The sequence below is a fragment of the Ooceraea biroi genome, chromosome 11 (genome assembly GCF_003672135.1).
Source record: "Ooceraea biroi isolate clonal line C1 chromosome 11, Obir_v5.4, whole genome shotgun sequence".
Lineage (NCBI taxonomy): Eukaryota > Metazoa > Arthropoda > Insecta > Hymenoptera > Formicidae > Ooceraea > Ooceraea biroi.
The window spans coordinates 1,414,282-1,425,530 of record NC_039516.1 but is presented as its reverse complement, the minus strand read 5'-3'; the positions used below and the strand labels follow the sequence as shown (position 1 = coordinate 1,425,530).

At 47.9% G+C, this 11,249-nt stretch overlaps 1 protein-coding gene across 4 annotated transcripts in view; it reads left to right on the top strand.

Annotated features, from left to right (window-relative positions):
* Positions 1-59: 59 nt before the first annotated feature.
* LOC105274520 (AT-rich interactive domain-containing protein 2) overlaps positions 60-11,249 on the top strand; it is a 37,685-nt gene continuing 26,495 nt past the window's right edge. Inside the window, exons 1-2 of one of the 4 annotated variants that reach the window (XM_020034521.2) lie at positions 60-1,417; positions 2,434-2,527. In XM_020034521.2, the coding sequence (XP_019890080.1) occupies positions 1,326-1,417; positions 2,434-2,527 (186 nt within the window). In that variant the 5' untranslated portion in view covers positions 60-1,325. The remainder of the gene's footprint in view (positions 1,418-2,433; positions 2,528-11,249) is intronic. The other 3 variants (XM_020034523.2, XM_020034524.2, XM_020034522.2) reach the window with 3 other exon arrangements.

The following is an 11,249-nucleotide window of genomic DNA, read 5'->3' as shown; positions in this document are numbered from 1 at the left end:
GTGCGATCCGGGATTTTCGTAGGACGGTACGCCGCGAGGGTAAAAAAGCCGCGAGACACGCCGTACGGGTCGGGCCTCTACGCGAAGTGGCCGCGCGTAAAATGACGTAGAGCGTCGAGCGTCGAGCGTCAGCGCGCGCGCTGCCGACGTGTGTGGTGAGCGGAAACGTTGCGCGGTGTGCCGTCGCGGCGCGTCGTAGCGATCGGCGGTAGCGTACGGGAAATTGGCCGCGGTGGCTTCGCCAATGGATGCCAAGGCAGTACGGGACGCCATTTTGATATACGGGCGCACGTCAAGCGCTTCGCCTCTCGCAGTGAAACGCGCTCCGCGAGTCGCTGTACGCCGGTCTGCGTAGGACCCGCGCAGCCGAATTCGGGTATTACGCGAGCTAGCCCGGCATCGCGAGGCGGCTGAGTGTGATGCGTGGCGCAGCGGATCCCGCGAGTTTCGTTGACAAGTGACAGGTGAATCGATCGGGGCCTACGAGAGAGAGAGAGAGAGATAGAGAGAGGAGCACACGAGAGAGCGAGGAAGGTTCCTCATCGTTCGTCGCCGCCTCGCGAAGCGAAGCGGAGCCGAGCCGAGCCGAGCCGAGCGGTTACCGCGGTCCGCTGTACCGTGGCGTACTGTGCCGTGTCGTGCCTGTGCTGTGCTGTAACGCGCCCCCGCGTAAGCGCGAGTCGACCGCGAGCCCGCTGCTGACTATCTCGGTGGCGCATTCGAATTTTTCGTGCACGCGCCGCGAGAGCTCCGAGGATCGCGCACGAATCGCCGGAGAGAGCGTTACACGCCGTTACGCGGCGAGCAGGCGATCCGAGGGCGGCGGAGGTACGGCAGAGAAAAGCCGTCGCCGCCGTCGTTGCCTTCGTCTTCGACGTTGTCGTCGTTGTCGTCTCGTTTCGCGCGCGCGAGCGAGAGAGCGAGTGAACGTACGGCCAACAAAGAGAGGAGTGCGAAAGAAGAGTGGCCGGAGGAGAAAGAGAGAGAGAGAGAGCGAGAGAAAGAGATCGAGGAAGAGTGAGACGGAGAGAGTAGCGAAGAGGCCACCGGCCGACTTGAGAGCAGGACAAGGCGACCCGATGTCGGGAGCGGGTCACGACCCCGTGTCGACCTGTGGTCGTCCTCGTCCTCGTGCGTCGTCGTACGCCGTAACAGCAACGACGGTAGCAGTAGAACGCTCCTCGCGTAAATGTGCCCCCGTGCGCGCCCATGTGCTGCACCTCCTTCTACTTCTCTGCCCGCTGCCCCTGCGTGCCCTGTAAATCCAGAGCACCACACCACCCCGATTAGCACGCCCGCACTCGTGCGCACTCGTACCCGCGAACATGGCCAAGATCCTCAACAAGGACCCCGTCACGTACGAGAAGGAGCGGGAGAACTTCCTCAAGGACCTCCGACACTTCCACGAGACGCGAGGGTAAGCCATTGGCGCTCGGCGCCAACTTTCCTTTGCCGCGATGCGTCTCTCCGCGAAGATCGCGTCTCCCGTGAACGTTTATCTTCAACTTGGATCGCTCTGTTCCCCTTCCTGTCCGTTGCAGCCGCGGTTACTCGAGCAATCGGCGGTCAGAAGCCGTGGCGACGCGCGAACGGATCGAATCGTGGCCGCGCGTTGAGGTTATGTTCAACCGATCTCCCGACTCCGTGAGTTTCGAGACAAAGGTCTCGCGACTACTCGCGTGTCGAGCTTCTTTTATCTTTTTTAACATGATTTTTCGTCCGCGACATCTGGAAAAGTGGAAAACAAACGCATATTTATATAAATGTATGTACGTGTGTATGCGTATGTGTGGGTGTGAACACGAATGTACATACGTATCAATAGCGTATGTACTCTCGAAATATGCGACGACAAATATAGTTACTTTGCCGATGGACGTTCCGCGGTTTTACATCAAGCGAATCGCAATTTATTACGCGTGCCACGTGAAAACGATCATTATATTTAATTATGTAATGTTTCATAACGGAGTCTCTGTGTGACTGTCCGTCAATTGCATTAGAGGGTTAGATGTTTCTCGGATGCCGTTATTTTGGGAATCACTGGAACTTTCTGACAAACTAGATTAAAATATTTTTATTCTTTATTCTTAATCTTATCTTATCTTAATCTAGGTTACAATTTCAAATTTGGAGATTCTGTGCAGATGAAGCGCATGTAAATAACTACTGCTCCGTTGTGGTAATTTTTTGTCGGAGCAATTGATTACGAGTCGTAGATACATGCAGAATTTCATCGAAAAAATACAAATTTAATTATTCATGACTGATTGTTCAGCATTCTTGACAATATATTTTCGCGGTATCATAAATTTCGAACGAAATGTCTTCTGATGCGATACCAATTGTTGAATATGTATAATTTGATTTGGCGGAATGTTTATTCCCCTCTCCAGTAACGACTTTAAATTCTTACGTTCTTTTTTATTTCAGGACTCTCTTCAAAAAGTCTCCGAAAATCAATGGGAAGGATATAGATCTGTATCTCCTCTATGTGGTCGTGACTGCTCATGGAGGATGGATTAAGGTGAGTCGTTTTATCCAGACTGAAGTATTATTATATTAATTGAATATATCATGACGAAAATACTGTTATTTGCGTGCTTAATTGTGTCAAAAAGGCAGGGCATATTTATAGATTGATACACAAAGCGTTTTAATACAAAAAGAACTGTCTAACAAGAGCTACATCGAGCACCGCTGTATATTTACATAGTTTATGATTGATAATTGCGGAATGCGATAAATTTCGCCGATAAGTAACCGTTAGCGGAATCAGTTACTGCTTCGTAGTTATTACTAACTGGTTTCGTTTAACGTTGTTACAGAGTCGCGTGTAACAAACGCGAAATGAATTTTCGCGAATCTCGCTTTTAATTAGCATCCGGTTACAATCGATTTCATTGGAACCGAGTCGACGTTATGTAAAAAACGCAGTAAACGCCCGAGGATAATTTGAGAATATCGCGGAAGATAGAAATCATTTATTTGCATTGTTTGCATCCCTTCGGCTACTGTTTGTGAAACAGTTTATGTCAAAAAATGTAGTTAGAGAAAGCGCTCGCGCATGTATATCTCGATTCCTACGTATAAAATACATTTCTAACGATTCGAAGCACACATCCTGCCAATACTTTGGCAGAAATTTGTAAACACTGTTTATGTTATAGTTTCCTTGAGAATATTTAAAGATTATCGCTTGCTACGCAGCGTCGTAAATTCCATCAAGTAAGATCCACTCGCGTTTGCGGGTCATGCAAAAAGAAATAACGTTCACGCGAATGAAGGCATAAGAAATAGTTTTACGTTGGTTGGAGTTACGCAAGTCCGTACCCATATGCAATTTCCGATGCAATACCTATCTCTTCTCGCATCTCGCGCTCGACGAGATAGTACCATTATTAGTACGACTAACTATAACTTACGAGAATTTGGCATCGGCGAACAGATAGCGGGCTCGGATGCCCCAGATTTCACGAGAGGTGAGCTGTTGTATAGCGACTCACGACTCTAATTCCTTCGGCGATAATCGTTGTAGTGTGCGACGGGATTAAAACACAGCTCGCTTTCACCTATTGCACGTTTAATGCGACAAATCAGTACCAGTAGGAAGTAGAATAACCAACCAATGTTGTTCCATCGAAGCAACTGAAAAGAAACAAATTCTGAGATAAGATCGTCGAATGAAAGTTACGTACATTGGCCGCTTTCATTCCGAGAAAATAATCAGGAAAGAAATATTTCTTAATTTAAATCAATGCAATTATCTAAATATCATTGTGGCAGTGATACATGAATGATTGAAATTTTCCCTTACTCCAATACAAATCTTGATGAAATGGAATATAATTTCTGAAATAATTACGAAATAATTCTGATATAATTACGAGTTGACAATTTTTCCCTCTCGTATCTGACATCCGAGTTTATACTTGATCTTACTTTGAGTGCGAAGAGTCTTGTACATGGTGCAAATTGCGAAAATTTCATTTGTTTTCAAGAAATTTGATTCTCTCTGAAGGGAAAAAATAAATCGCACCAAAATCGAGATTATGGACGACGGTGTTAGAACGCGGACATTTCTTCTTGATAACGCGCATGGTAACCGCGCGTTCTCGGCTTGGTGGTTACGTTCCGCCGCATTAATTTCTCCGGCGACACGTTGCGCCGTGAACGCACCATTGTCGTGCCCCTTTCTTTACGAGCGTAGTACCGGTAAATGCAGACTCGATACTCTCCGCGATTTCGCCGCGATGTTTACGACCGATTGATTATCGCCGCTTCTCGTAACGACGAGGTAGTTTTGCGTTCTTTCGGCGCGCGTTCGGTGAAACCATACGGCGATAAGTGACCACGCGTGCACCAGTGGTTATCATGTGCGCATTTCTCTCGTCGACTCCATTCGAGATTTCTTCTTTAACGTCATTCCTTGTCAAATATTATTGATGCAATGCATCGTGATAGTGTTCGTAGATGAGTGCTGTAACGATTGAATTATATCAAACAATTTGTGCTCGCAATTAATCCTGGATCTGATTTCATTTAGATGAGATCTAAATCCCTAGCCTTTATGGACCTCCCTTTCTTCTCGTTTGCTTCTGTGAATCTTCGGCATAAATTTTCGTTTTCGTGAAAATGGGAGATCTAAATCAATCGTCAACGTATATTGTCGCTGAACATTGATAACCATTGCTTGTTACCCGAACGACAATTGCTGTCTCAATGTGGTAGTTTTCATCGAGCAGCGCTATAATAAGCTCGAAAGCTCAAGTATAATTGATACGGCGTTTCCTTAGTATCGATCACTGTATTAAGGTATTATTGGGTAGCACGAGAGATTGCGTTTCCCATTCATAATGTACAGATTAGACTAATTTTACAGTACATTCGCTATCATTCGCTATTATTGATACCAGAGTTTGACCGATCGCGGAAATCGACGTCTATCCGCATTGATGACATAGTGGACGTCCGGATGAAAACATTAGGACTATGCGGACACGACGTGAGGTCAAGGCCGCTCGGTGAGGTGCCACACTATGTGGGATAGAGATAGATCATGAGGGAAAGATGGGAAGGAAGGGAGAGAGAGAGAGAAAGAGAGAGAGGGAAGGGGAGGAAAGAGAGAGGACGAACAAGGCAGAGAAAGAGAACGAAGGGGAAAGAGAATGAGAGGTGGAAGACAAGCAGCACAAGGAGGAGGAGGTGGATGGTGGAGGTGGTGCAAAAGCTTCCCCTCAACAAGTGTGATCGAGCTCGAAGCTCATCGCTAAACCATATAACCCGCAAGAGTAGTCTGACCGCTGCGGTCAGAATGGCTCGTTTGCGGAGTGTGGATCGTTTCTGGTGCATCGACGGACATATCGATCGTCATACATACAATTTTTTTCGATTCACGTGTCGAGCAAATCGCAACGCGAACCGCGACATTTTTAGATATTTCATCGGAAACGATATGAAATAGATGATGAATATAATGGAAATTCTTCGTGAGGAAGGAGCTGCTCTCCGTGCCGAGGGAGTATATCGACGGCGAAATACGCGCGCGCGTCTCGTCACGACGAAAGTTGTTCCCTTTGTACGTGGACTCGGTCTTACACTCGGAACATTGGGTTCACCGGGAACGGCGTATTGCATTACCGGCGAAATTATTGTCCGCGACGTACCCGGCGGATAGCTCGACTAACACGACAAAATCTCCACCGGTTCCGTCGGCCGTCTTCTGCAGAAGCACCGCACTTTGCGGAAAGTTCAGTAAGCTCGGAGAGAAACGAAGAGACAGAGACAGAGAGAGAGAGAGAGAGAGAGAAAGAGAGCTTTGCAGACTCTCCAAAGCTGCTTTTGTCTACGCCGCCTGCCCCGCCGGCGGAAGCGACCGCGCCGAGCTGTAATTAGTGTTTTACTCTTATAGACGGCAACGGCGACACGAGACGACAAGGATTAGTAATATAAAATGGCCGGATGATTTTCGCGTTGGAGAATCTCTTGGAGTTGGCTATACAACAGCTTTCCACGAAACATCCTTTTGCAAAGTGCATAAATATGTGGATGTCTCATTACGTAAAAACGTTACTTCGGAAAAGAAGTACACAAGTAGTTACCAGAGAGAGCCTCTACAAACCTGTTACAAGTTTCGACGTTAATCTTGCAAGTTTTTAGTTGCAACTAAAGCATAGGGAAATGTTGGAGAGAAAAAAAAACAATACAGTTAAATAACATCACTGTGCAGTGCTCATAGTTCGCACGAGACCGTAGAGTGGCGTAGAGAGTGCGTGAACTCGCGTTTGCGAGCAGCGGGCGTCATGGGAAACTTGTTTTTTTTTGCGCCGTAGTGCAAAGTTCGGGAGCTACTCGTGCTAAACGCCTCTTTCTTCCTCTCTCGAAATAGAGAAACAAGCTCGATGTTATTAGAAACTCCGGCTGGCGCGGAGGGACTGCCACGCGCGTTCAAAACTAGACCGCCGTTTGAGAGCTCGCGCAGAAGGAAAAAGGGCTTGATCCGCCCGCTTTATCTTGCACTCGATGATTCGTAGTTTTGCGTGGTAAGCACGCCAACATGTTCGAGTACCATCGAGTGCACGTTCCGTGCGTTTCAAATTGTTGCTGCGACGTTTTTATGAAAACGATCGTATGGTTGCGCGTGTCAACGATACATCGGCGGCGTTGCCGAGCAGTTTAGTTTGTCATGCGCGCCACACTCGTCGTTGATGTAAGCACTTTATCTCGGCTCTGGTTTTAACACCGGTCGCTGATTAACGAGGAAGTGAATCGCATTACCATCCTAGTCGTTTATCCAAAGCGTTGTTATGAATTATTCACATCTCGCTGTTGTGTAACATGTTCAAAATATAGATATCGTATTGTATCACATCTCGATAATTATGATAAAACAAACGGTACTATTCAAGCGAGATCGCACGATATTCGCTGTGTGATATTCGCTGATGCTGTTCGTTTACTTATTCGAGAATACATTCCATGTGAAATCTGACGCATTAACACATGAAACATCGAGGATGACATGAGTAACATAAGCTGGTTTTACTCGGAAGCGCTTTGTCGTTGTTCGCCTACGGCTGCTATCCAAACAAAATAGTGATTGCTCAATGAATGGCACCACGATGTGAGCGAGCTGACAGAAATGATATATTATATATAATAAATTAAAGAAGCTTTCAAAAGAGAGAGAGAAACGTTCGCTTCTCAGCTTCGCTTTTGCGTATAAAATGGATCGGAAATTTCTGAAACGTTTGAATATCCTAAAAATATCTATCACCACGCGAAGAAGGGAAAGAGGGCGAGTAGGACGAGTAAGCACGACGTTAAAAGCTCCCGGTTTATGCCTCGTCATAAAATTCGTCCTCTCAAACTGTAAAAGGGAGCGGCCGCTCTCCCGCAACTAACGAGGCGAATGCATTCTAATCCCGAGTGTTCGGAAAGCGACCTCCTCCCGAACCGATGTTGCGATGCGTTAGCATTAAAAGCCTCGCTGTCCCGCTTCGTCCCTCATCGTAATTACATTCTCTCGGAATTCAGTACGAACGGAAGAGCGGCGAAATGTCGTCGTCGTCGCCGCCGCCGCGTGCAACTAACGAACGAATTAATCTCATTCCCGAACGGGCAGGCGTTCGAAAAACGTACACGTACCATTGCGGTTCTCTTGGAAATCCGCTTTTACATTTTCAGATTTTACGGTCCGAAGATATTTGGAACATCTTGCAAATCTCGAGAATGACAGGCGAATAGTTGGCCGATGTGGTATGCAGCGTGTGTACCTCCTGTTTAGCATTTGAAAAGCACATTCTAATGACATGTTCGCGTGCTGGGTTTCCCGACAGCCTCACCATCATTATCTAGTATCGGGATACAACATCGGGAATACCGGCTCGCGGTGCATCGGTTACGATGCCCGTCGGAACGAGTTCGAGAGTTCCAACAGACGGGAGTGTGCGGGGGAAATGTGCGACGAACGAGCAAACGAGAGCGGGAAAAGAACCGAGAGAAAGCGCGCGTTTGCTCGCGCTCGCTCTCTCCTGGGCGGTCCAGCCTCCTCAAGGGCGAGAGACTGGTTGGTGGTGGCCAAGAGGCGCACCTCACTGCGTTCGCCGCCGCCGCTGGGCGCGCGTCAAATCGGGGTGCGCAGCCTCATAGTCTGGCATTGGTCTGATCGTCGTATGCGCTGCGTGCAGGCCCAAGTCGGTAATGCTGAGTCAGTCAGGTGCATCACCGTGGTCGCTTCGTGCATCTCTCAGCGCGCACCATTTTACAGTAAATCTCTTGATATAGATTGAGAGACGAAGAAAGGGACAATGAGAAAGAAAGAAAAGAAAGGATGTAGGGACGGCGCGCGAGAAACCGAGAAGAGTGGATACATTATGGGACTAGCAGAACGGAGGGAAAAACGTACGTCCGTCCGTTTGTTCGTTCGTTCGTTGGTGCTCCGGTGACGAGGGCACGGTCGATATGGCAACGCCGCGCCCCACCACTCGCATACCGGCGCCGGCATCGCCGCCCGCAGCCGACATGCAGCAACGGCAACATCGCGCTCCGATGCCACCGCGGGGGAGGGGACCACGCCAGAGCCTCGCGCCGAACAGCGAGGAGAGCGACCTCATGCCCTGCACACATGTGTGCATACAGCCTGGGATAGCGAGGAAAATGAGGGAGACGTACCAAAGGAGGAGAGGGAGAGAGCGAGGAAGAAAGAGACAGAGAGGCGGAGCGGCTGGTCGGTCACACTCGTTTGTCCCACGCACGCGCTCCCGTGCCGAAATTGGCGATGCACTTGCTCTCGCTCGGAGATTTCTACTTTTCATGCGAAAAAAATGGTTCCGTCCGTTTCCATCGTGATACATCGCCTCGTGTGGACGGGACGCGCTGACACCCGCTTTATTTTATCAGGAACTGATGAGATTCTCTTTCTTCTCCTAGGATGAAATATTCTTGAATTATTTTGCAGAGGCGCGCACACTTCATGAGAATCCACGAAAGGTGTCTCGAAAAGTTTTTGACATACTTGAACCTTGAACGCATAGGCCGAGGAATGAATAATTTAAATAGTTTGATAAAGATCTATCGAGCAATCGTGCGCTCTTTCAATTTCAGTTTTTACATAACGATGTTCCGTGATATGATTTCTTGAAACATTATTTCCTAATAAAGAGAAATCCGCTTCCTTGGGGACAATCTTTCTTTGTCTCATATTTAGGATGCCTCATTGCCTAATCTTATCCTCCTTCGGTTTCATGTGTCCCATGGTGCGCCTCCCGTACGGCGGAGGGTCGCCAGTGATTCGTCGGCTTGGCAACCGTATTTCTTTTCGCTTGCTGTTAATCGTAGGTAACGACACCTACTACCACCTTGACGAATGCGTCGCATGTGAGGCCGTGTGCGGTCGGGGTACTGAGTTCTCGCGAAAGAGCAAGAGAGCACGTGTCGCGAGGAAAGGGAGAGAAAGAGAGAGGAAAGTCTTAGGAGAGGCGTTCTGCGCGTGCGACGTTGCCACGCGGCTGTCTCGGCTCGGTTCGGCTCCACTCGACTCGGGTCGTTTCCATGAGCTGTGCGTTCGCGCGCTCAGGCGCTGACAACTCGGCAACATCGCTATCCCGTCGCCGAGATAAATAGAGATGGCCTGCTGCGGTGTGCGCTGCTTCGGTAAGACGCACGCTCACACCGTTAGTCGAGGAAAGAGCGAGACGAACAAAAGACTGGCCAAGGAAATCGTGCCGCCTCGAGCGGAGCGATCGGCGATCGTTGTTCCTGCTCGCCGCAAAGATCCGATTTTGCTCGGATACAGGTGGTCACACGATATACGAGTACCGTATCTACCGCGCTTTCAAATCAGGTTAAACATTTTGTACAAAGTGTCTGTGTAGCAAATCGGCTTTCAACTTTAAAAAATCTACGACTATTCGTATTTATTGTATTTAGCATTCGTATTTGACATCGGTTTTATTATGATAACGTTTAGTGTCATTGAGAATTGGATTAGCCGTGTTTAGCATTTTATGCAAATGCGGATAGCGGAATTTTCCATTTTTCGACATTGTTGAAATAGTTTCGCTCGTGATTTTATGCCTCTTCGTTACGCTGCATTTCTCGCTGCGTGACCGTGTTTGGCGCGTTTTTGTTTCTCGCGACCATGGGGGAAGAACTCGATGGCCGGCTAATATGCTCGCCGATAAGTGTTCGTTGCACCAACAGTGCCAGTAGCCTTGATTATAAGTGATCCTGACGATCGATGATCACGCACACACACGCACACGTATGCGTGCATACGTTCTCCTCTTCTAATACTATTCGTGTACTTCATCAGCGAGGCAGCCTATCCTGCTACTGTTTGCTCACGCATTGTTGTTTACCTATAATTACTGCGCAATTTTTATCTTCGATGATACATTGCAAAATTTATTCTATGAAAGCCCAACGATAATTTATAACATGCAATCTGGTTGAGGTTGACAAAGTATACTGTTAATGAGCACATCGTCGCCTTGACCAATCCGTGTTATCGAACGTATTGCATTTCTCCAAGATGAGTTTGATCACAAGATTCTTTACAGTAAGACAGTAATTTCTTTGTCGATTTCTGTTAACAATTCGAATCGCGTGAGTTGATTTGAAATTCCGACAATTCCAGCATCGACAAGTCCTCTCTTCCACCGAGCGTTTGACTCTTCCTCCTTCTCGCACTCGCGCTATCCATCGCTCCGTCGCGCAAAAGACATTGGTATTAATGGCCTTGGCCGACGGTACCAGTTGGTAAGCCATCACTCGAGCACGAGCCGCGGCACTTGGAGGTCACTGCACCTTTCCTCTTTGCTCTCCGTACATCGCGGGCCATCTCACCCATCTCACGTTTACGGCTCGCGCACATTTTGCGGAACTCTTTCTTTCGCACTTTCGAAACAGGTCGCATGACAAGTCGACCGTCTTAGACGTGATTGAAATTTTTAAACTCGATGCGGATCGAAAGCATTGTTCTGTATCATAAAGTTCTCCGCAACTTTCTACGTTTCTCAAATTCGGAAAACGAACCTTTTGGAAAGTCGTCCCGTGCACTTTACATAAATATTTCGTAAGACAAGATAGGTTTAATAGGTACACTGTGCAGAGACATTCTTGATTAATGACTCAAGCCTCGTGTAACGATGATAACTCGCTGCACTATAGTTCGCGTAGATTGGTAATGTTACGCAACGAAGCCAAGACGGAAAAGAGTTTGCACCCATTGTGTTTGCCGTCGTGAC